The sequence below is a fragment of the Triticum urartu genome, chromosome 3, assembly GCF_003073215.2.
Source record: "Triticum urartu cultivar G1812 chromosome 3, Tu2.1, whole genome shotgun sequence".
Lineage (NCBI taxonomy): Eukaryota > Viridiplantae > Streptophyta > Magnoliopsida > Poales > Poaceae > Triticum > Triticum urartu.
In genome coordinates this window covers 84,915,891-84,942,620 of record NC_053024.1, presented here as the reverse complement: position 1 = coordinate 84,942,620, position 26,730 = coordinate 84,915,891, and the positions used below count along the sequence as shown (strand labels likewise).

Here is a 26,730-nt window from a genome sequence, read left to right as displayed (position 1 = left end):
CTTGGGTCCCACCACATGGATGGTCAAACAAACTCAAGGGAGTCAACAAAAATCAACGAAAATCCAAGGAAGCCTTCACGGTTAACAAGTCAAAGGGAGAAGAGCCCGTACAAGAATAAGTCAAAGATGGAGGCAAAGTTGTATAGCGGCCCAAGTTCAAGTAAGAGGCCTTCAAATAGTGTAGGTGTTCCCCACTTAATGGATTAGAACTCACTTCAAAGCCCAACTAGAGGCATATGGGATAAAGGACACAAAATTATGTAGCTCTACCCTCTCCCCTCCTCTTCCAAGGTTTCCCTCAAAAAAAAAAAACCCTCCTCTTCCAAGGGTAACGTTGTTCATTTGGTAAGAACCTCTAGGCTATATAAGGCCCCCATGGGTATGTAATTAATTCACTCCCACTTGAATAAACTTGAGAGGACTTACTCTCCCCTCCATAGAGCCTAGCTCGACTGAAGCTGAAGGCTTGGAATCAGAGTCCAAGGGACCTAGTAAGATTCGGACTAGTGAGGAGTCGTGTGACTTTGCAAGCAGCAACACTCCAACAAGTTTTTCTTTGTGCCGAGCATCGCTCTCGATGACTCTCCTCATAGGACATAGGTCGTACAATATCGCCGCGTCACTTTGCCAAGTATACAACGACTTCTGCTATAAGGCCATCATGACCCCCACCTACTCATCACTAACCACGTTGCTAGGGACACGCCTCATCTAAAGTTGTTCTTTAAACAGCAAGGAATACATTATGAAGTTATTTTAATCAAAAATTACATCCTAAGATGACAAATGTACAAACCCATATCCAATCCACCAAATCAAAGGGCTCTGATCCACAAGGTTACTCAACACACAAGAATAAGAAAAGCGAAGCATTGGTGTGTCATGTAATTCAACATCAAAGATTGTTTGGCACATCATAAGAGAAACAAAATAACTGTAGCACAAGGGAAAAGTCTTCCCAAGGAAAAGCAAATCCTACTGACTCAAATCCTCCAAAGTTCCTGTCAAATTCTTTTGAATCAAAAGGAGCCATAAGTCGTTCAATGCTGATACCAAACAAAAGCTGTTGGTCCATTAGCAGTATGGGTGGCAAAAATTACACGCGTTGAAACGCAATTCCTTTGACTGAATTCACCCTTCAAAATAGCCAATGTTGCTTGAATCACATCTGAATTAAAACAGAAGAAAATAAACTAGAATGAAGCAACATTGCAACGTGGTATAAAAGAACATATGCTTACCATTAGAATATGATATTTTACATAAAAAATATATAATGATGATATATTCTGCACAATGCATATCGTAGCAGCAACAGAAGCAAAACAAAATGCATCACCACACTGGCCAATACACATTGGATGGATAAAGAAAATTTTGCTATGTCAGGTCTATCTTGCTTAAGGGTAAAATCCGAATGGGTAGGCGCACACCACTTTTCTTTTGTAACAAAAGGTGTTAAGAGTTCGACGTGGACTCTGGACTACCTGCCTTCCTAGCTGCATAATGGGAACACAATCCTACATATGACAAAGCAAGACACAGAATATCCCTATTGCAAAACAGGGTATGTTTTAGGTATTTAATCATACCATATCCTTTCAAGTGGCTAGGTGCTGCGAAACTGATACAAACAGCAGTCAAAGATGAGTCTCGAGAAAAATAAGTAGTAGTGGAGATACCAACCATTAAAGGAATGGAACTAAGGCTATCCAGTTGCAAGGCCGTAAGTCTGCAATTTCCATAAAAAAGGTGCAAGGTGCATCAGAGGAAAGCACTAGTAGATACTAACCATAACTGCCTCCCAGAAGGAACATTCTTAGTGACGGTCCATATTGATCTTTGTAGAGGAGAAACAATACATCACAACTCAAGTAAATAAAAGGAATGCTCTCAACAAAGAGCAAAGAGAGTGCAAAAGAGCTGCATGAAAGCCCAAATTGGCTAATAAAATATGGTTTGTCTGTCAATTTGGAGACTCAAACCAAGGAAGTCCTGGATGTTAAATAGGTGAATAAACACAAACAAATACTCTACCTTTTTAGTTGCTGAGTTGCATTGTAAAACGAGAAGCAAGAATTCAACTCGAAAATAAGGTGAATAACATAAAACCTACCTGATCATTTCTATGTCCAATGACCTAAGCCATTGCGTTGTTGGATGCATGGTACTCAACCTCTAGATAAACTTGACTCACAGCCATGTGAATTGTATGCATTTTGTCTACTCTTTTTTTCTTCTGATAGTTCAGTTGTATACTAAATACACTGAAGCATAACACACGTTATCAGAAGCTGATATGAAAGGGAGCTATTGAAGCTGGGGCTGAGTGCTTAATAGAATTTGATAACTTCTCAAGGATACTACCAGAGCCTAAGACAAGTCTGCTTGAATATCTCCTAAGCTTCCTGAATACACGATGTGGGTGGTGAGTGCTGACATGCCGGTATGGCAACAAAGACAAGTATGAGTATGGAAAAATGTTACTGCCTGAATAAAAACTGTATATCTAGTCTCCTAATACTCTAAATTGGATATTATAATAGAAGGGCATATTCGTCCTACTCCCTAAGCGTTTCTTCACAAAACACACCAAATATTCTTAATTATGTTCCAAATAATATTCGTATTCATATTGGGCCCAAGAGAAAATGGAAAGGGTGAGTGACAGCTGGCTGGGCCCATATAGGCCTATATGCTCGCAGCAAACACGGCTACACACAAAGTAACCTAGGGCTGCCCTTGCGCTTGGCAGCCACCACCCATGGGGCGGATGCAGCGCCGCCAGGCCAGCACCTCCGCAAGAGCAGTTCCATGATGCCCTCTTCCACCAAAAGGGTTGCCATCCTCCTACGCCGGCGGCCTGGCACATCGATTCGGTGTTCCTTGTGCGTCTCGGCACCGCCGGCTGATGAGTAACCAAGCCGCTCCTTCCGCCGAGGCAAGCGAAGCCACCTCTTCCTCATGGCTTGCCGGGTTGGAGCGCCATTGCTGCCGTATGGCGCAGGCATCGTCCAATGGACCAAGGGAGCGATGTCAAGGATTCACCAAGGGCAGCGTCGAGGGTTCCCAGGTTAGATCTGAGATTGATAAGGTTTGCTAGGGTTTATAGTTATAGATCTAATGGCTTTCGTGGGGTTAGATTCAAATCTTTTTATGGGGAGGGAACTTCAGGGGGTTCTAAACCATGAAGTGTCGGAAGCGTCAAAGAGTAATGGTGGGATATCATGATTTCTTAATCTTGAAAGTCAAAGTTCCCCAATACTCTTTGATGCCTGTATCTCCAGGTATCGAACACACATATGGCAGTTTGGCAAAATGGTGGGGCAGAATAGCATATCCCCGTGGATAGTTACTGTCATATTGTAGAACCAGAAGCCAGAAGTTAGTCCACAACACAAAGGGAAGGTCCTAGAGTGTATTGTGGATGTGCTAGATTATAATTTCTTCTAAAAGTTTTTCCACCTCAAGATTTTTTGGGGGGCACTTCAGGAGGCATTGAACCACGAAACATCAGGAAGTATCAAAGAGTGATATGAGGAAAAAAATTGGAAGACAAAGTTTCCCAATATCCCCAACGCGTGTATCCCCAGGTATCAGACACATATATGGCAGTTTGGCAGAGTGATTGGGTGGTTACTGTCATACTGTAGAACCAGAACCCAGGAGTTAGTCCATGACACATATGGAAGGTCCTAGAATATGTTATGGATGTCCTATGTCAGAATTTCTTGTAAATAGCACATTTAAGAAATATGTTTCCTGAATAAGGCAAACAAATATTCTTCATCTGAGCAAATTGCCTTCTGTAGCTTCACAGCTAATTGACTATAAACAAAGGAGAAAGTAGTATACTGATCAAGCACATTGTTTAGCACTTGTTGTCTTTGCCATGGTATTCTTGCAATTATATCAGTGTTAACAAGTAGAAAACAGGGCACAAGGGAAACTACTTGGAAGAACCAGCGCCAACACAGGTAATCGAATCCATGAATTATGAAATTGGTCAGAAAAACACAGTGATTAACGGATTGTACCTGCAGTGAGGAACGCAGAAATATTTTTATAATGCTCATTACTAGTAATATTCAAAGTCCTCCGAAAAATTCATGGATACTAGCTTTGCAAAACTATCACAGTTGCAAACTTGTTGTAAGATCAAGTTGCAAGCAGGGATGTCGCAGTCATCATACATTTACTTGCATACTCCAAGCATATGATGTGAAAGCCGGATTGATCTTCTCTAGACATAACAAATAGAAGCTTCACACTGCAAACCTGGTAGGTTAGCCATCAGTTTGACATCTTAGGCACTAACAAGAAGATTAATACAGTTATACAGGGTCTAACAGATTCATACACGAGGAGCAGAACTGGCCGGAATATGACAGTACCTGCCGGCAAACAGTGCCTGGCCTTGCCGGCCGTCGCCCCTGAAGCGGCGATTTACCTGTTGCTGAAGCCCCTGCTGCATCCTGCGGCCTGAAGTGGGGATGATGAGGAGGTCAGTGCGTGGGGGTGGGGGTGGGGGCGTGGGGATTATGACGAGGCAGCCCCTGCAAGATCCTAGAGCGCCGGAGGCCGCGTCACGGGGAACCGCCGGCGGGCAGCGGGTGGCGCCGTCGTGTGTGGCGGAGCGGCGACGACGGACGGACCGGCCGACCGACGAAGGAGCAGAAAACAAAGACCACCGCACGGGGCGCTTTTTATTTTCCGCCGGGGGCCACGCTCCCCTCCCACACTGATCCCAGCCGTCCGATCGCGATCCGACGGTGCGAGAAACCTGGCGACGTGACCCGCCCGGCCCTGTCCATGACCCTATAATACAGGGACTGATTCGGAAAATTTTCCCCTTCCCCAATGTCCCCTTCTTCCTCCTCCACCTCCACCTCCGGCCTCCCTCCCCGCCGGTTCCACCCAAAATTCTCGCCCCTCCTCCACCTATCAACCCCAGCCCGCACCCCAGGACACGGAGGGGCGCCAGGGGAACCCACGGCCGGCGTTTGATTGGCGTGGATCGACCTCCTCCGCTCCTGGTATGGAACCCTAGCTTTTTTCCCCGGCCGGATTGCCCCAGGAGAGCGTTTCTTGATCCTTGTTCGCTGTGGCAGTGGCCGGACGAGGACAAGACCGCTCTTTTCTTTCCATTCCGGCCGGTTGCCGATCTGTCTCCTGCCCTGTTGCCTGGTTTTCGTTAATCTGATTCATCCGTGCATGGTTTCGATTAGGTCCCTGTTCTCCGGCGAGCAAGATCGATCTGGGACCCGCTGCCCCGGCGTGGAGCAGCTTCTTGTCGAGGGAGACAATTGGGGGTTCAACTGAACCCCCATGCCCCAGGTTAAGCCCGCCCCTGCACCCGAGCCACTCCTGGGTTTAGATGGAGATGACGAGACCTTGTCTGAGAGGGGCTCGGTTGGATCTGGGTCGGGCCCAAGCACGCCGGATGCTCGTGGTGGCAAGGAGGCCTCTTCAAGCACTCCCTCTGCTACAGGGAGTAAGAGGAAGCGTGAGAGCTTGAGTTGTGACAGAGTGGAAGCTGATGGTCCAGAGCCAACAAGATCCGGTTCGAGTGACACCACATGGAGCATGGACAGTTTGCACGACGGCTGCCCACGCTCCTTGTCGAGGAAAAAGAATGGCCGCTCCGAGCATTCGGTTACTTCTGCCGCATTGATCAGCCGGCCTCGCGGCGTCCTGAAGCTAAGGAAGCTTCCCCAGAATGTCAGTGCCGAGACTGGGGCTGGTGGTTGTAATGTGCTTCAACCCAATGGCATTTCTAAGCCTTCCCATTTCATGAGGAGGAAAAGGATAAGGAAACCAAGGGCGCTCAAGGAGAACAGAGTTGGTGGCGGTGATCCTGTCATTTGCTTAAAAACTGAGAATGGCACTCATGATCAGGACATCACAACAAAGTCTTGTTCGGAAAATGATCTCTCAGTTCCAAAGCTACCAGGTGAACCATCTAAACTTGTTCATGTTGATAAGGATAGTGCTGGGCATGCGCTAGGGCACATTGATGCTAGCTTGGAAGAAAATGCTGCTATGATGCTCTGTTCTCTGTCAGATAATAGACATGATGACCCATTGAGGAACAGAATGTCATCACCAGATAGATCATCAAAGGAATCTAATCTTCACCGCTCTAATCGCTTGAACAATCCATACAAGAATGAAGATGATGTAGCAGGTCCTTCTAGGTTGCTACGGAAGCGTGACGGTAAAGGTCCATTCAGGAAGCGTCGCCCACGTCGTCATTTTTATGAAGTCAGCCCTCATGATCTGGATCCATTTTCCATTGTAAAAGAGAGGATCAGGGTGTTTTGGCCTCTTGATGAGACTTGGTACTTTGGCCTGGTCAAGAAATATGACCCTGTGACAAAGAGGCATCATGTCAAATATGATGATAAGGATGAAGAATGGATCAATCTTCAAAATGAGAGAATCAAGCTCCTCCTTTTGCCAGGTGAAGGTCGCAGGAGATGTATTAATAATACTTCAAGGAAAGCACGTAAGGTGAACTATGAGGGGGAGAAGAGAGTACACATGGATCAAAACGGTTCAGGAAGCGAGTCAGAGCCCATCATCTCATGGTTGGCTCAATCAAACCAAGCAAGATCTGGTACCTCCAGTAGCATCAGCAAAACAGCTCTTGGTCACCCAAATTTTCCTGTGTTATCAAACTCATTCGATGCCAACCCGGGATTCTTTGGCTCTGATGGTGCTATACCAGGAGGTTTACATGCAAATGGTGGCCCGGAAGTTCATAACGATGGGACTGTACCTCGGGAAAGGAGATTCCGCTTTGTTTATTATAGGAGGCGATTTCGCAGGAGAAGGAATGGTTTTGTCAACATTTCAGAACATGATTCACATTTGAAAAGCAGATCAAGTTCTGCGGTGGTTCTTGCTTCAGCCAATGGCAGGGAGGCTGATACTGAAACTGGTGCTCCAGTGAAATATGTCATATTGGTGTTAAGCTGTCCACTTAAATCTGTTTACAAGTTAATTTCTGAAGCCTGCAGTGCTTGGCTTCCCAGTACTTTCTTTCACCCTCAGCATGGTTCATTGATTACCTTATGGCCTACAGTATGTCTGGACATACTTCTTGTTAATGGTACTTTAGGTTTGAAACACTTGCTTCTTGAGACTTGCTTAAGATCAGCAGTATTTCTTTTCTGTTCACTCGTCGGAAGCTTCAATCAGGATTCTGGGCTGAATGCTTTTAATGAATCAGAAGTGCCATGCACCTCGGTCAGATTCCAGATATCTGGTTTGCATGGTAGGAGCCAAGCAGTGTTTGTGCTGTTCAGCCTCATTGGAATTGGCAAGACACAATGGAAGAACCTGCAAGCAAAGTTCAGATATCACTCTTTGAAAAGGGAGCTGTCTAAAGTTGACTGCACATACACCGATATCAAACAACTCATCAGTGGAAATGACCAGAATGTCCGGACTTCAATGAATCTCTTTTCGAAGGTACAGAACTCACTTTATGTGCAGATTTAATTGACTTTAAAATCATGTTTTTCGGTTGATTATGGGTATTGCATGCCAGGATTTTATAATAGAAACATAAAAGAATAACTACTATCCATGGTTTGCACGTTCGGGAGAATATGCTGATTAATAGCTAGTATTAGTAGTCAGCTGCACCCCAAGTTCGACTGTACGTGAGGGTTAGTTAGTTGCTGTACCAGTCACTGTGGAGTTACAAGCCAGAGTATCTGTGGGAGAAACCTAGGCCCAGCATCTTATTTTGTCAGTTGGAATTACAAAATTTGTCAAAATGTTGACCTTTATTGATTACTATCCAGTTTATTTATCTATTTCTTTTCTAGACATGCCATTATTTAGTCTGTAAGTTTGAATGCATCAGATCAAAGTATTTTGTGCTGAAATTTTAGGTCTCCAGCCATTACCAGATGAAATTATTACTGACTACATTTCCTGTTGGCAGAGTTTATCTTCCGATGCTCAGGAACCTCAGTTCTGCTCAGAATCTAATTATCCTGATGCTGATCCTGTCATATTTTGTCTTGATAATCAAAGTGAATGTACTCGAAATCATGTGGACGTGGCAGCTGCACGTCATCACCTAAAGCTGCTCACTGAAACCAACTTAACTTCCAATGCTGTAGTTCACCAGGCTGCTCCTTCTGAAATTTCTGTAGAAGATAATCAGCAGTCTATTTCACAACATAGATCTGCTTTGGTTAAGCAGGTTTGTTCCTTGGAGACGGGTACCGTAAGTCTGGATTGTGACAACAGTGATGGTGATATCAATGTGATAAGCAGAAGGTTGCCAGATCAAAATGGGACTTGCATAGCTGGTGACAAACTTTGTTCTTCCAGTCATAATGCTACAAACTCTCCAGAGAAATCTAAACAAAGTTACCCTTCCATGGATATTCCTCAAGATAAGATATCTGATGCTCTGGATGATGAGTTACTTAGCAAAGATGGCAAAGCCACAGAGCCTGTATCTAACTTGGTTCAGGAATTGAATGAACATCCAATTGGTCGTGTCACACCAACTGCCCCAAGGACGTCCTACCATCGGAACAGGTTTACATCCATATCACGCACATTTGGAGATGGTTCAAAATTATGGCCAGAAGATAACATGTCAACTGGCAGTGCTAGTGGTTCTAAGAAAACACGAACCCATGTTTCATACTCAGTTTCTCCTAGAAGTGATGAACTAGGATCAAAACACAAAGGACATTTCCGCAAGATACAACCTCACAACATCGCCAAGACTAATGGTTCAAAGAGGCTTCCTGATAATACTAGAAGTGGGGAGAGCAGCCCGGAGTCATTGGCTTGTGTTGCAAATGTCCTGGTAACAGTTGGTGATAGAGGATGGAGGGAATATGATACTCAGATCACAATTCACACCGATGGGCAGAGTGATCGAAGTATCTGTGTGAGGCTTGCTGAAGGAAAGAAGTATGTTCACAAAGTTTCTCAAGTTTTGCAGCCTGGTGCTACTAACCGCTATACGCATGCTATTTTGTGGAAAGGGGGCCCTGAATGGTACCTAGAATTTCCTGACAGAAGCCAGTGGTCGATTTTCAAACAAATGCATGATGAATGCTATAGTCATAACATCAGAGCTGCATCTGTTAAAAACATTCCAATCCCTGGTGTCCGCTTGGTTGAAGGTCATGACGATAATGATGTTGTATCGTTTGTGCGCCCCCAAGATTATCTTTGCCATATCGGGCCAGATGTTGAAATGGCTCTTGACGAATCCCGTGTGATATATGACATGGATAGTGATGATGAAGAGTGGATTTCAGGATGGAGGAAGTCTCAGCGAGATAAGAACAACACTATATCTGAGTTAACAGAGGATTTGTTTGAGAAGATCATGGACAAATTTGAGAAATTTGCACATACCCATAACTGCAGTGCGCTCACCATTGATCAGATTAAGGAACTAGATGTTGATAATGCACCGCTGGACATCACTGAAGTGATACATGATCATTGGCATGACAAGAGGCAGAAGAAGGGAATGCCGCTTGTTCGACATTTTCAGGTCATATGTCTTCTCATGCTCTGTTTTGTCTTGTTAGCTTTGCCTTACTTTCCTGTACATGATCACCATGTTGATGGTTTATGACAAAAACAGAGATCGAGTAAGCATTTCAGAATCTGTTTTCTATCTTCTTCGGGATGTTTAGTTATATATATATATATATATGCCTTGGCTCCTTTGTGGTCCTTCCTACAAACTAATATTTTGTAAACTGTAGCTTCTTATGCTTATGTAGGTCTGTTTACTTCTATTCGAATTATTCCAACTATGCCATTGATGGAGCACTGTGTTAACATAATGATCCAAAATGGAAAATTTTGCTTGTTTTTTGCTCCAATCTTTGACAGCACCAATCGATTAAAGCAAAAGATTCTTTTGTTAGTTCAAATAGTTTAGGCGGTAGCTTATTTTGTGTAGTGTAACTTGATTTGGAGTTTCTCTTCTAATGTGGTTCATTAAGTGGCTGCAAATAAGCTCATGCTTCCAGGGAAAGGATTTATTGTTGCATTTCTTTTCCGCTATCATGCTCTAATCTTACCAGATGGTACCATCGCAGTCCAGCAAACAATGTTGAGACTTGAGTGCATACTCCCTCTGACTTTACTTTCTATCATTTTCAGCCTGTTATGTGGAAGATTTATGCTCAGCAGCTACAGGAATGGGAATCGGCAGTAAACAGAATGCAGGGTTCATCAAATGGGTACCAAGGAAAGAGGCCGCCCTCCAAACCTGCACTCTTTGCCTTCTGTTTGAAACCTCGTGGACTCCGGCTTCAGGTATCCAAGGGACCGAAGCAGAGATCACATAAGAAGCTTATGTACTCTGGATGCCACAGCTTTTCGAGAGAGCAGGATGGCTTTTACCGACAAGGTACACCCTTTATGTTCTGTAGTCAAATCAACGGCTCGTGCTTTTCCCCCCTGCATTTGCTGATACAGTTTCTGTTTGTTTGTTTTTTTGTCAAAAGCTTCAGGCCGGAAAAACGGCGAATATGTTGGGGATGGGAGGACATATGAATCCTATGACGGTGGTTCTCTTAATTCACCAACAGGGTACTCCCCCAGGTTCTCTATGAGAACAGATTCCCCTCGCACGTCTGATGCTTCGGACAGAGGTTCTACTCCAAGATTCAGGACTAACAGTATGAAAAGGAATGCAAGCTTTGCATTCTCTGAGGATCACCAACCGTCCCCGTCCTTCCGCAGCCAGAAAATAAGGCGAGGAGGCGTGCCTGATCACTGGAACACTGCAATCCATGAGTACCAGAACTCGAAGCAGGCGCCCCAGAGCCACCGTGTGGACGTCGAGGAGCTCAAGCTGCGTGACGCCACGAGCGCCGCGCAGCACGCCGCGACGATGGCCAGGCTCAAGAGGGAGAAGGCCCATTGCCTGATGCACAAGGCGGACCTCGCCCTCCACAAGGCCTCGGTGGCCGTCATGATCGCGGACGCGATCAAGGCGTCCAGCAGGGACTCGTCGCGGGCGGCTGACAGCAGGAGGGACGACGGGCGGTGACGCCTCGTTGTCGGGCGTGAGCTGATGCGTGCGGGCGCATCGTTTTGTCGATAGGATCAATGCAGTAGATAGCGTCGGGCCGTAGAAAAACCAACCTTCCTCCAAACCCCAAACCAGTTCTGTTTGATCCTTTTGTACATGTGATATTTCTTCCTCCTCCTTACCTTGTTCAGAGTCTTGTCTGGGGATGATGGCTGATGCCTCCCGGGTGGTTAACTGTGTTGTTGGCAGAGATGGTTGTTGATAGGGCAGGTAGCTGTTGTTGCATGATTTTGCATTCTCATTGTTGTTGTAAAGGTTGCTTCTTCCATCCAAGGGAAACGGCCATGGCTTGTGCTGCCAGCCGCTACCCTGCCCAAAGAAAATGAAATATGAAGAGAATAGTTGAGGACATATGGCTCTGCGTCTTACAAGTGTTGGTAATGCTATCGCACTGTTTGTTTTTCTGTTTGTCCTAGCTCAGACATGGGCCGGGATCTCTCAGCGGTGGAGGTTGGGGTTGTAGTCTCATGTGGCTCTTCCAAATATTTGAGATTGGTTCAGCTCGGGCACCCTTGAAACTTCCAAGGGTGTGTACGGCTGCGATGCGTTTGGACATGTTGAGCATAGATTATCTTGTCAGTGGTCTGTATATGTCGAGAACATGCTGATATGAGATTTTGTTTGTCTGGTACACAATATCTAAGTTAGACATGCTGAGCGGTGATGTGAAAAATAAATTGTGTAGAAAATTATATAAAGTGATTTGCATTTGAAGATAATAATCTGGTCCACAGATTGGCATACAAATAAATGGCAAACCATGCATCTGACACAAGTAAACAGATAGTCTCGTTCAAATCATCTACTCCCTCCATCCTATAATATAAGACGTTTTCTCGCACTACACTATTGTCAATAAAACATCTTACACTATGGAACAAAGGAAGTAGTATCTAACAAACAATAAATGTATTCATTTTCACCATTTTATAACAATCTAATTCACACAACAAGAAATTTTCCACACCATTTCTACGATGCACTCCATCCAACGTGTATTCTCCTCTGGTTCACCCATTCACTCCCTATGCACTCCCTGTTCTCCTCTGTTTGACATCTTCCCTGATCAACCTATCTATAACGATAAATCCTCCTCACTAGTACTGTGGACAACCAACTGTTGAACATGGGAGTCGGTAGCATATGGGTTTACCCGACTGGGATTGGCCGACTTAGAGAGTTGAGTGACTTAGGGTCACTGGCATGTGGGGCCGCAAACCAGATGATCCACATGTCAGTGACGCAAAGTCACCTGACGTTACGTCAACCAACCTAAGGCCGGGTTGACCACTTCTTGCACCCACACAAGAGCCAGTTTGTCAAGAAGTTGCCTTATCCATGAAATGCAAGGCTCAAGAATAAGGAAGAGAAGACACGCATTGCTCCAGCTTCCGACGACTCCGACCCTGAAGATGTTGTGGGTGTAGCCCAATTAAAGGTGGTCAAAGATGACAAGATAATCAAGTACGATTGCAAACTACAAAGGCAACTCCCACAAGTGCCTTATGACCATTGAAGGTCAAGGATGATGAGCAAATTGGCTCCCACAAATGCCTTATGGCAAATAAGTCTTAAGGTACCTTCCTCTCTCTCTCTCTCTCCTTACCGATGTTTCTCGTGATGCAAAGGGTGGTAGTGATGAGGATGATGAGGAGCAACGTATGTTGGTAGGCTTGCATAAATTCATGATTACTCTAGGTGGTCAAAACCTAGCTAAGTTTCTCTACCTTATGAAACTTGTTGTTGAGGGCAACGAGACCATTAAGCAACTCGAAACCTGTAGGATCAAAAGGAGTGTCTAGAGAGGGGAGGGGGGTGAATAGACAACTACCACAAGCCAATGACCAATTTTAAAATTTTTGTTATTTAGGCAGATTTTAGTATTATCTAACAAGTCATAATAGCGTCCTACACATGCATATCTAGAGTATAGGAAGTGAAGATCATGCACGTGCAAGAAATTAAGGAGTAGAGTTTGAGAGATTCACAAACAATGGTTGACATGGAGGATTTTTTACCCTTGGTTTCGATAGGTGGTGATATCGTATATCCACGTTGATGGAGGCTTCAATCACAAGGATTACGGTTGCAAGATTCCACAAAAAAATCGAGTCCACGGAGGGCTCACACCATGAAAGGTCTACGAAGGAGCAACATTGTCTATCCCACCATGGCTTACGCCCACGAAGGGCTGGCCTCACTCGGGTAGATCTTCATGAAGTAGGTAATCTCCTTGCCCTCAAAAGCTGCTTGGTTTCACCACAAGATTTGAAGACTCCCAGGCACACCTAACCAATCTAGGAGGCACCACCCTCCAAAAGGCAATAGTTGGGGTTGATGATGAACTCCTTGTTCTTGTGCTTCAAAAGGTAATCTCCTCAACACTCAAACACTCTCTCACAGATTTTGGCTTTAGGGTAGGAGAGGGTTTGGGTGGAAAACAATGAGGTGACTAGAAATCAAACGATCAATGGTTGGAGTGGAATCCCTTTGAAATTAGCACAAGGGGTGGGAGTTCTCTCTCAGAAATATGGACATGTAACGTGTTTGCTTCGAGAGACAATTGTGGAGTGGTTGGGGGTATATATAGGCAGCACCAAGAATCTGACCGCTGCTCACTTTTAGCACATTTCAGTGAGGTCGAATGAAAATACTCGGTCAGACTGAACTGTACAAAAGATTCAAACTTTTGATATTTCGGTGACCCCAGATGGAATTGTTTGCTGGTCCGAGTTGTGATGAACTAACCACTTAACACACTTCGGTGTCACAGACTAAAACTGTTCAGAAATTCCGAACGAACTACGGTAGGCAATAAAAGGTTGGCAAGTGCTCTTTGATGGGACCAAAGGGCCAACTCAGTGAGACCAAAAGTTTGGGGTTTAGGACAACGGCTATATCGATGTGACTCGGTGACTCCAGTGTAAAATGATTCAGTGAGTCCAAGTTGAATATTTGATTTGTGATATAATGGGAATGCGGAAACTTGTATGAGGCTTTTGGAGTTTAAACTTTAAGCACTTGAGTAATGAACTCATCATATGAACCTCATTCCCTTTTAATAGTACTGGCATACCTGGTAGAATAAATCCGAGGCATACCGTCGATCATCTAAGGACCAAACAATCACAAGAGCATGACACCGAGATTTGTTAACGAGGTTCACCATCATGGCTACATCCCCGGGGTCTGACTACGAGCGCTCCTCCCCGTGACACCGTCACAATAACGCACACCGGCCACCCGGGCGCCGGCACACGCCGCCGGCTCCCCCTTGTGCACCTGTGCTATTATGTTGGCATATGTTACATCGTGTGTCTACCCTCGCTATATAAGAGAGGCCTAGGATACAAGTGTCCTATTAGGACACGACTCCATATCCTATCTAAACACAATACAACTTAGAGTCCAACTGTAACCTACGTTGTACACAATATTCGACACAACTCCAACAAACTCTACCTTGACGAATATTCTCCACCACCTTGAATTCGTCCATGCGTCAAACTTCCATGTACATTGGACTTGAGTTTATCCCATGAGTACCGCTGCTACTCTAAAGACTCCATGTGACTCCACCTGCAACTTGTAGTCCCTCCTTTTCTTGACCACAGTCAACGCTCGAGCGAAATTAAGTTTTCCTTACTCTAATTTGTGCTCCCAACTTCTAAAGTGTCCGTCAACATCATCACACACCGATCACTGACCTGCGTGAAAGTGAACAACTCACATATTGGGTGTCACACATAAGAGTTACCTGAACTAAACATCACCGCTCCTTTCTTGACCGCCTGTTTGAAACCTGAAGGAATTTCATCATTGCTTATAGTCATCCCGAGTCAAATTCGCAGTTGTCTCACCACATGTATGACCACCACAGCCCTGGTCCGTCTCCATGCCTCGTGCATACCGCACACCTCGCCGCTATTACTGCGTCGAGCCTCCGCTGTCCTGATCGAGTCTCAAGGGTCGTGAACCCACACCACTCAACCCCCACTGCAGAGTACCACCAATCATCACCGACCGATGACGAGTTTCACGCTTCCATCAGACCACTGGGCTCTAGTCCGAACTATGTGTTCCTCGCTTTTTCCCAGCTTAAATAGGCTTCGATTCTCTGGATCCTTACACCGTGGCCCCTCAATCCAGCTCCACCTTTAACATGACTCCATGATAGATGATCAGTCCACCCCGCGGCCCATCGTCTTCAAGCTCTCATGTGCACCGTCTTGAATCAACTCCGCGCCATAGCCTTGTCGAAGCCACACAAGCCTTCAGGCCTGCGTCATGTGTTTCCACGCTCAGAAGTCGGTCACCATCAGCATCACGCTCCTATATCGTCGTTGCCGATCTCACCACTGTCTTCTGTACCAACCGATTTGCGTCGATCCATCAGACTGACTAGTCCGACCAAGCCGAACTTGTTCGACTGCATGACACGCTCGAGGCTCCCAAATCGTCTTCCGCAAATTTTCATCCATCACATGATATTCCATCTTAGCTGACATGACTTCCCGCAACGCCTTCAAACATTCTTATTATGCCAACAAATCTTTCACCCTGTCTTTCATAACGCAAGGTTTTCAGTTCCGTGAACTTCTCCACCCCAAACTAGATACCCGTTCGTGTCATAGTTCTTTGTACGACTGACTGTGTGAAAATAATCCAAGCTATCAACGCAAAAACACCCTCTGGTCTTCTCACAACTCCGAATGCTAGATTTTTGCCTTGTCAATGTCCCAGCTAGTACGTATCGCTTGATGGATTTCCTTTCTGCCGATTGATCTGATGCTGCCTCCGTCCGTGTTGTACACGAGGACTCGGTCCTCCTTTTGGTCTAAAACAAATCCGGTGCCACATGGAATCGATCTCGGCCTGCACCACCCACGCATCTCTAGGCCACGCCTGACATGGCCCGCTCGGCCAGCCTCGCCTCGGCCAGCACCACGCCTTGCAGCTTCCGTACTGGATAAGGCCACATAGGCCTTCCCTTACCGGCGCCCACGCACGCGCTTTGGACCTCTGCCCGCGAGACGAACCTCTGCGTACACGCCGCCGTAACGCCCTATTGTGTGTCTTGTGCTGCTGCCACCGCCTGCCACGCGCCGCCAGCCTCTGCCATGATTTCCAATTTCCGTGTCGTTCGCCTTGTACTATCGAACTCGCCGATTCTGCTGCTCGCTTCCATTTGCTTCACCGAAGATCACAAGACGACCAATACATCTGCTCTGCATCCTAACTCGCCGATGACTAATCCCGTATCAGGATTGCTTCCTGCAGTCTTCCGTCAACGCTTCCTTCCTTCCTCTAGCTCAATGATCCATATCAACCTCCGAACATCCTAGCTCATGATACCACTTGTTAAAATAAATTCGAGGTATATCGTCAATTATCCAAGGACCAAGCAATCACAAGAGCACGACATCGAGATTTGTTAACGACGTTCATCATCATGACTACATCCCCGGGGCCTGACTACGGGCGCTCCTCCCCGTGACACCGTCACAATAACGCACACCGGCCACCCGAGCGCCGGCACACGCCGCCGGCTCCCCCTTGCGCGCCTGTGCTATTATGTTGGCGTAGGTTACATCGTGTGTCTACGCTCACTATATAAGAGAGGCCTAGGATACAAGTGTCCTATTAGGACCCGACTCCATATCCTATCTAAACACAATACAACTCAGAGTCCAACTGTAACCTATCTTGTACACAATATTCGACACAGCTCCAACAATACCTATAGACTCAATGTGGTCTTGGATCACTTAAATATAAAATGAAGTCTAGAGGCTTGGCCAACACTTGTCCTTAGCATTTTGTGGGGTTTCATCTTCAGTTCCCAAGTTGTAACTAAAGAGACTATTCATGGATGTACTCAAGGAAATCATTAGTCCAAGGAAATGTATGTTGACATGAATTACCAAAACCACCAAGAGATTGTGTGTACTTTCAAAACCTTCTGTGACGCCCGGATAATTAAGCTACAATAATCCTCTGTTAATGATGCCATGTCACTACTATTACTCTTGCTAAACCTCACTTGTCTCAAACTAAGATCAAATTCAAATTCAAAATAACAAGTCAGATTATAATTTCATAAAGCAGTGAATTAAAAATGTTCAAAAGGTTGTAAATATTCACTAACAAATTAACAAACAATAAACAACATTTTGGGAATGTTTAAATGCCTCTAAGATAATTAAAACAGGAACAAACAACATTTAAATTAACCTTTTAAAAGTAAACAAATATTAATACTTTTCAAAATGACTTGAAATTTCGTGGGCAACTCAATTATATGACCCAATATTTATGTGCCAAGTTTCATGTTCACCAAAATTCATTTTCTATCTAAACTAAAGGCAAAGTAGAGGAGAACTAAATAAACAGAATAAAATAAAAGGGAAAATAGAAATAAAAGAAAGGAAAAGAAGACTCACTGTGCACTGGGCCTAAGTGCATAGTGCAAAGGCCCAGTGCACAACACAACCCAGCCCACCTAATGGGTCACCCCCTACCTCTGTTCACCTGAGGCGCGATGGCCGCCGTTCGACCGCCTGCGGCCATGGATGACCACGCGTCGGCCATCCGCCGCTCCCCCATCGCCTACTAGGTCGCCTCCGACCTAACCCCTAACCCTAGCGCCCCCAGTACCACACTCCCTCGCTCCCCCTCACCCTTCTCCCTCCTCACAGAGCGCAGCCGCTGCCGCGCGCCCGTCGATCCCGCGCTCCCCGTCGACCCCTCGTCTCGCCCCGATGACGTAGCGCTCCGCCTTCGTCCTCCGCGTCGTCCGGTCCAAGCCATTGGAGCCGGGAGCCACCGAGACGAGCCCGGCGACCTCTTCTCCCCGTACGGCCATCTTCGACTCCGGCGATGATTCCGGTGACGACACGCTTCCCCCAGCCCACTTGTGCACACCTGCAGGGCCCAGTGAGCAGCCGCATCGAACCCCCTCTCCCTTCTCCTCCCTGTGTACCGTAGTTAGCTTCCACGCTTGCTCGAGCTCCGGCCACCGTCGCTAGACTCCGCCGTCGACGCTGCGGGCCGTTTCAACGGCCACCGCTGCCACCGTTCGATGCGGTGCGATGCCCGCGTTCGAATACACCAGGTTCCGCGCCAAAAGAGCCCCCACAGCCCACTTCTCCTTGAGCCACCGAACGCCGCCGCCGCCCCTGCTCGTCGCCGGCGCCACTCCGGCCAGCCCTCGAACCCAGCGATGCACCAGCTGGAAGCATGCCACCCCCTGCACCTGTAGGTGCTCGCGGCGGTCCAAACGGTCCCCGATGGCCATTTTCCGACCGTGGCCGAGCCGCGCCGCCGTCCTGGAGGTCGCCGCCGGCACGCCAACGCCGTCCGCCAACATGGACGGCCTGGGGCCACCCCCTGGGTCGCTGACCCGTGGGCCCCAGGGGCCCGGCCGGCTTGTTGACCCGGTCCACCATGCTGACTGGACCAGCACATGCAACTGACAGTTGGGGCCTACACTCCCCTAATTAACAAAGTTAATTAAGCTAATTTAATTAACACAATTAGACACTGATAGGTGGGCCCCGTCTAATTAATTAACTTAGTTAGTTTAGGTTAACCTATGTTAGCCCTACTCTCTATGACAGGTGGGACCCACTGGTCAGTTTGACCAGTCAGCGGGTCTGTTGACCTGCTGATGTCATGCTGACACCATGCTGACGTCACAATTCTTTTCTGTTATTTTCCATAGTTTCTGAAAGTGCTTTAATCTTTGAAAAATCATATAAAATAAACCGTAGCTCGGATGGAAAAACTTTGTACATGAAAGTTGCTCAGAACGACGAGACGAATCTGGATACGCAGCCCGTTCGTCCGCCACGCATCCCTAGCATAGCAAACATGCAACTTTCCCCCTCCGGTTCAGCTGTCCTAAAACGCGAAACACTGGAAATACTTTCCCGGATGTTTTCCTCCTTCACCGGTACCAACTCGTACCGCGTTAGGGCACACCTAGCATCACGCTTTGTCATGTCATGCATCGTCATGCATTTGTTTGCATTATATTTATTGTTTCTTCCCCCTCTTCTCTCGCTAGACACCAAGACCGACGCCGCTGCTACCCAGTACGACTACGGTGTTGACGACCCCTCTCTCTTGCCAGAGCAACCAGGCAAGCCCCCCCCCTTGATCACCAGATATCGCCTACTCTCGGTACTATTCTGCTTGCATTAGAGTAGTGTAGCATGTTACTGCTTTCCGTTAATCCTATCCTGATGCATAGCCTGTCCTTGCTACTATTGTTGTTACCTTTACCTGCAATCCTAATTCTTAGTATAGGATGCTAGTTTATCATCAGTGGCCCTACATTCTTGTCCGTCTGCCATGCTATACTATCCGGCCGTGATCACTCGGGAGGTGATCACGGGTATATACTATATACTTTATACATGATACATGTGATGACTAAAGTCGGGTTGGCTCGAGGAGTACCCGCGGTTGATTCACGAATTGGGGGCTGGAAGGACATACTTTCCCGACAGCCCTCTGTGTGGATCTTTGTGGCGAAGCGACAGGGCAGGTTGAGACCACCTAGGAGAGAGGTGGGCCTGGCCCTGGTCGGCATTCGCGGTTATTTCAAAATAACACGCTTAACGAGATCTTGGTATTTGATCCGAGTCTGGCTACTGGCCTATACACACTAACCATCTACACAGGGACAGTTATGGGCACTCGACATCGTGGTATCAGCCGAAGCCTTCGTGACGTCAGCAACTGAGCGGCGCGCGCCGGGTTCGACTGGAACGCCTACTCTTGTATAAGGGAGGCTAGGTCTGCTCACCGGCCGCGTACGCAACGTGCAGGTGTGCAATGGGCGATGGTCCCAGACCCCTACGCCATAGGATTTAGATCGGCATGCTGACCTCTTTATTGTGCCTAGGTAGGGCTGCGACGTGTTGATCTTCCGAGGCCGGGCATGACCCAGAAAAGTGTGTCCGGACAAAGGGGATCGAGCGTGTTGGGAAATATGGTGCACCCCTGCAGGGAAGTTAATCTATTCGAATAGCCGTGATCTTCGGTAATAGGACGACTTGGAGTCATACCTTGACCTTATGACAACTAGAACCGGATACTTAATAAAACACACCCTTCCAAGTTCCAGATACAACCGGTGATCGCTCTCTCACAGGGCGACGAGGGGAGGATCATCGGTTAGGATTATGCTACACGATGCTACTTGGTGAACTTACCATCTACTCTCTTCTCCTGCTGCAAGATGGAGGTTACCAGAAGCGTAGTCTTCTACATGACTAGTTATCCCCCTCTTATTCCGGATTTCTGCAGTTCAGTCCACATATGATACCCTTATTCCATTTGATACCAATGCATACATATGTAGTGTAGTCCCTTGCTTGCGAGTACTTTGGATGAGTACTCACGGTTGCTTTGCTCCCTCTTTTCCCCCTTTTCTATACTCGATTGCTGCGACCAGACGTTGGAGCCCAGGAGCCAGACGCCACCGTCGACGACGACTACTACTACTCGGGAGGTGCCTACTACTACGTGGCAGTCCGCTGACGATGACGAGGATTAGTTTAGGAGGATCCCAGGCAGGAGGCCTGCACCTCTTTCGATTTGTATCCCAGTTTGTGCTAGCCTTCTTAAGGCAAACTTGTTTACTTATGACTGTACTCAGATATTGTTGCTTCCGCTGACTCGTCTATGATCGAGCTCTTGTATTCGAGCCCTCGAGGCCCCTGGCTTGTAATATAGGAGCGCTCAAGTCCCTCGTACCTGCACAAAAACGATAGCTACTCGCAACCAACGCGATTAGGGGTTGTCAATCCCTTCACGGTCACTTACGAGAGTGAGATCTGATAGATATAATATTTTTGGTATTTTTGGTATAAAGATGCAAAGTAAAAAGTAAAGCAAAGTAAAAAGCAAAGCAAGATTAAAGTGATGGAGATTGATATGATGAGAATAGACCCGGGGGCATAGGTTTCACTAGTGGCTTCTCTCAAGAGCATAAGTATTCTACGGTGGGTGAACAAATTACTGTTGAGCAATTGACAGAATTGAGCATAGTTATGAGAATATCTAGGCATGATCATGTATATAGGCATCACGTCCGTGACAAGTAGACCGAAACGATTCTGCATCTACTACTATTACTCCACTCATCGACCGCTATCCAGCATGCATCTAGAGTATTAAGTTAAAACAGAGTAACGCCTTAAGCAAGATGACATGATGTAGAGAGATAAATTCATGCAATATGAAATAAACCCCTCTTGTTATCCTCGATGGCAACGATACAATACGTGCCTTGCTGCCCCTTCTGTCACTGGGAAAGGACACCGCAAGATCGAACCCAAAGCTAAGCACTTCTCCCATGGCAAGAACTACCAATCTAGTTGGCCAAACCAAACGGATAATTCGAAGAGACTTGCAAAGATAACCAATCATACATAAAAGAATTCAGAGAAGATTCAAATATTATTCATAGATAGACTTGATCATAAACCCACAATTCATCGGTCTCAACAAACACACCGCAAAAAGAAGATTACATCGAATAGATCTCCACAAGAGAGGGAGAACTTTGTATTGAGATTCAAAGACGAGAGAAGAAGCCATCTAGCTACTAACTATGGACCCGAAGGTCTGAGGTAAACTACTCACACTTCATCGGAGGGGCTAGATGATGTAGAAGCCCTCCGTGATGACGGCCCTCTTCCGGCGGAGCTCCGGAACAGGCCCCAAGATGGGATCTCATGGATACAGAAAGTTGCGGCGGTGGAATTAGGTTTTTGGCTCCTGTTCTGATCGTTTGGGGGTATGTGTAATTCCTACAACAATTCTTATGGAAATTATAATAAGATGCCCTCTGATTTTGATTCTAATATTAAAGAATTTATTACTTCGCAAAAGAATTTTAATGCTATGATTGAAGAAAAATTGCTTAAGATTGATGATTTGGCTAGGAACGTTGATAGAATTGCTCTTGATGTTGATTCTTTGAAACTTAGATCTATTCCACCTAAGCATGATATCAATGAGTCTCTCAAAGCCATGAGAATTTCCATTGATGAGTGCAAAGAAAGAACCGCTAGGATGCGTGCTTCAAGATAGCCTTTATTAAAGCGTGTTCTTCCAATTCCTATGAAAATAATGAAAGATCTAAAAGTTATTGATGTGTCCCCTATTAAATCTTTGTTTTGCAATATGAATCTTGATGAAACTGAATATGATCTTCCTTTACCTAGAAGGCGTTCTAAAAATTCGGAGTATTAGATCTTAATGATGAAATTGATGAAAGTGGGATTGAAAGAAATAAAAATCTAGATGTTGCTAACACCAGCTATATTGGATTTCAAGGAATCTTAATCTATGAAAGTTGTTCGTTTAATTGATTCTTTTTCCCCGTGTATTTAGTAGCCTTGTTGGGCTCCAAAGCTCGTTCTATTCATCGATTCTTGACTCAACGTTGTTCTATAGGTTGACGGAAAATAATGCCCTACGTTCCCACCCGAAGATAGAGAAGTTAATTTGTTGTTTTGATGCGTTAGCTACTGTTGCTTAGATTCATTTATTGTGATGATACTCAATGCATTGGTTACAGCATGAAAGTAATCTGCAATAACTGATAATACCAGAATCTGGAAGTCTATGTTGGAGGGGTGCCTGAACAAACTTTAAACACTGTGAGTGAAGGTCGATTTGAGAATAGGTTTAGTTGCTTTCTCGTATGTTGGCAGATTGAATATTATATTAAAGTGCCCTCGGAAATTCCACTAACCGTTTTCACCAAGTATTTATATAGGCTATCTCCTCCAGAAACAAGTGAATAATTGTATAATGGAACATTGTCTCGTGAGCCAATTAAAATATTGAATATTATATACGTTGCAGGCGAAATTCTACACTTGTTGATGTAAGAACGTATCAGGAGCACCCGTTAAATTCCTGCTTATGGGCGTAAACAGAATTTCGGAGTAGTTAATGTCAAAGGGAAATAGATAAAAGGAAGAGGTAAATTTTTTGATTGCCTCGCCAGATACTCCGTGCTTTAGTGGCCTGCTGGCGACTAATCCTTCAATGCGGGAACTCTCTCCTCAATTCTGGGTTTGTGCGATGATGATTGGAAATATATCAGGAGATTAAGTGAAAAGATTCCAAGAAATTTCCAAAAAAAAAGAGTTCGTTGATATATCAGATTTAACTCAAAAAAGTAAAAAGTAATTACTTAAAGCAATAATTCACAATCATATAACAAGCAATTCTATGTACTTCTTCACATGAACACAACAGATTGGCAAAATATGAAAGTTTGTCTTATCATCCAAAAAGATGGCCAATAATCACTCTAGATAATACGCTTCATCGCTATTCCTCCTATCTCTTACCACCACACAAGGTAGTATTAATCATGCACAACCCCCTGATGACAAGCCAAGCAATTGTTTCATACTCTTAATTTTTCAAAACTTTTTCAATCTTCACGCAATACATGAGCGTGAGCCATGGATAGCACTATAGGTGGAATAGAATGGTGGTTGTGGAGAAGACAAAAAGGGAGAAGATAGTCTCACATCAACTAGGCGTATCAACGGGCTATGGAGATGCCCATCAATAGATATCAATGTGAGTGAGTAGGGATTGCCATGCAACGGATGCACTAGAGCTATAAGTGTATGAAAGCTCAAAAAGAAAACTAAGTGGGTGTGCATCCAACTTGCTTGCTCACGAAGACCTAGGGCATTTTGAGGAAGCCCATCATTGGAATATACAAGCCAAGTTCTATAATGAAAAATTCCCACTAGTATATGAAAGTGACAACATAGGAGACTCTCTATCATGAAGATCATGGTGCTACTTTGAAGCACAAATATGAAACATCGGCTATATCATGGTTCTACTTTGAAGCACAAGTGTGGAAAAAAAGGATAGTAGCATTGCCCCTTTTTATCTTATTTTCTTTCTTAGGCCTTTTTCTGGGACGAACAATTCGTACCGCTATTGAACATGTTTGAAATGTTGCATGTTCATCTAGCACTTTTTATGTTTGGGTTGTAACAAGGTTCAATGGAAATTACCTTAAAGCTTCGTTTCAAAAACTAAAAGTATTGAACTTCTAAATCTAATTAGAAAATGCACTTTGGACTATAGCCGTTGACACCACACGTAAAAGGTGTCGACTTTACCTGATGAGGTCCTTTCGCTATTTTCGCATTTGTACCCGGGATATGCAATGGAACGCCAGTCCAGCTGGGCTATCACTTATCTTGGTAAGGTAGGGTCATGACAGTGAGTGGAAAACTCTCCGTAATGAACAAGTGGAAAAAAATCGGGTGGTGACAAGGCTAGCTTGCCTACAAGCAGAATACTCTGCTGGTTGGTAAAACTAACACCTCCAAACTGATGACGGGTGTAAATTCCGCGTAAACCACTCATGACAATTGATGCAAAAATCATGAATATCGTTGCGCTGGATGATGCACCTATTGCACTTCGAAATTAAGGTCGAATTGCTGTCCCATCGATAATTATTCTCTGAAGTCGCTATGGGATAATCGCGCAATATTCCTAGGTCCCCCGAAAATATGGTGGACTGTATGTGTGGGGAAGTTTAATTGGGTAGTGTATCGATACCAGCGTAAAGGTGCGGCAACGTATTAGTAGGCTGGCTATGCAAACGATGCTGAAAGGTGAGAAACTGCGTAGCTTACTCCATAATCAGGACTCAACAATTAGTCATAAAGAAACTTGTCATGTTTGATATTTATGTGCAGCTAAAATCTAGGAAGATTATCAAAGGCAGTATAAGCTTAACTTTAAAGTGCGCAGTTTGCGTTCCGTTAGGAGATCATGGTTGTATTGGGGAAAGAGCGCATCCGTCAGCTTCGTCCATGAAGGCCAGCCCACGCACTCATAAGGCATAAACTACTAAATAAAAACTGCGTTGTGCATCCGGAGACTACTCATAATCAGCATACACGGCACATCGGCTCCATAATTCGAACATGTCCACATGGAACTCGGAATGCGTACGGGACAACTCACCTAACTTTTCGACACCCACGTACGGAAATCTAAAGACTCACTTCATCTCTCTCTTCTACGAGCCAATCAAGATGAATCACGAAAATCAAAACACATGCCTTACTATCACCCACTCTGCATCTTAGTGCCTCTTATTCAATCTTTGAATTAATGTTCTCCACATGCCATAGTCGTGCGACAAACGCTAATCCCCTACTCTAACTGCCAGCTGTGCAGATGCTTTTTCATAGTTTCTTACCTCTATACTAATCCATTCTCCAACATAAGAAAGTTATCACTATAAACTTCTTGTTTAGATATACCACAGACAGTTTAAATTTATTATTAAGTTATCAGTATGTTACCATCGTCATTGATTTGTCAATTGAGAACTCTCCTTTACATCTTTTAGTAGATCAAATTCTAGAGGTTGTGTAGAGGCATTCGTTTTAAAATAAAATCTGTTTGATGAGTCTCACCAATGAGTTGTTAACTTAATTTAATTATTAAAAGATCCACCACCGTCGCTCTAAAAGATATAAGTGAAGCACATAGAGCAAAATTACATAGCTCAAAAGATATAAGTGAAGCACATAGAGCAAAACTACTTATGCTCAAAAGATATAAGTGAAGCACATAGAGTATTCTATCAAATTTTAATTCATGTATGGCTCTCTCAAAAGGTGGTGTACAGCAAGGATGATTGTGGCATACTAACAAACAAAGACACAAATAATACAAGACGCTCCAAGCAAAACACATATCATGTTGGTGAATAAAAATATAGCTCCAAGTAAATTACCGATGGAAGTGGACGAAAGAGGGGATGCCTTCCGGGGCATCCCCAAGCTTTGACTTTTTGGTGTCCTTGGATTATCTTGGGGTGCCATGGGCATCCCCAATTTAGGCTCTTGCCACTCCTTGTTCCATAATCCATCAAATTCTTACCCAAAACTTGAAAACTTCACAACACAAAACTCAAAATAGAAAACTCGTGAGCTCCGTTAGCGAAAGAAAACAAAAGACCACTTCAAGGTACTGTAATGAACTCATTCTTTATTTATATTGGTGTTAAACCTACTGTATTCCAACTTCTCTATGGATATAAACTATTTTACTAGCCATAGATTCATCAAAATAAGCAAACAACACACGAAAAACAGAATCTGTCAAAAACAGAACAGTCTGTAGTAATCTGTAGCTAGCGCAAGATCTGGAAACCCAAAAATTCTAAAATAAATTCTGGACGTGAGGAATTTATCTATTAATCATCTGCAAAAATAATTAACTAAATATCACTTTCCAAATAAAAATGACAGCAGTTCTCGTGAGCGCTAAAGTTTCTGTTTTTTACAGCAAGTTCAACAAGACTTTCCCCAAGTCTTCCCAACGGTTCTACTTGGCACAAACACTAATTAAACACAAAAAACACAACCCAAACAGAGGCTAGATAAATTATTTATTACTAAACAGGAGCAAAAATCAAGGAATAAAAATAAAATTGGGTTGCCTCCCAACAAGCGCTATCGTTTAACGCCCCTAGCTAGGCATAACAAGGATAGATCTAGGTATTGCCATCTTTGGTAGGCAATCCATAAGTGGCTCTCATGATA

The 26,730-nt window shown here is 44.9% G+C and overlaps 2 protein-coding genes across 3 annotated transcripts; one reads left to right on the top strand and one right to left on the bottom strand.

Moving 5' to 3' along the window:
- Positions 1 to 856: 856 nt before the first annotated feature.
- Positions 857 to 5,148, bottom strand: LOC125546686. The gene is made up of 3 exons (XM_048710853.1): positions 5,073 to 5,148; positions 4,395 to 4,806; positions 857 to 1,168 (listed from the first exon to the last, which is right to left on the bottom strand). The coding sequence occupies exons 1-3, from the start codon at positions 5,146 to 5,148 to the stop codon at positions 1,132 to 1,134; spliced, it is 525 nt and encodes a 174-aa protein (XP_048566810.1). The 3' UTR covers positions 857 to 1,131.
- On the top strand, positions 4,863 to 11,454 carry LOC125543009. 2 transcript variants are annotated; one of them, XM_048706255.1, is made up of 5 exons: positions 4,863 to 5,036; positions 5,229 to 7,476; positions 7,958 to 9,544; positions 10,165 to 10,414; positions 10,518 to 11,454. In XM_048706255.1, exons 2-5 carry the CDS (start codon positions 5,329 to 5,331, stop codon positions 11,057 to 11,059), a joined length of 4,527 nt encoding a protein of 1,508 aa, XP_048562212.1. In that variant the 5' UTR covers positions 4,863 to 5,036; positions 5,229 to 5,328; the 3' UTR covers positions 11,060 to 11,454. The 2 variants fall into 2 exon arrangements, with proteins under 2 accessions (XP_048562212.1, XP_048562211.1); XM_048706254.1 differs by having other exon boundaries at positions 4,864 to 5,036; positions 10,512 to 11,454.
- The last annotated feature ends 15,276 nt before the right edge of the window (positions 11,455 to 26,730 follow it).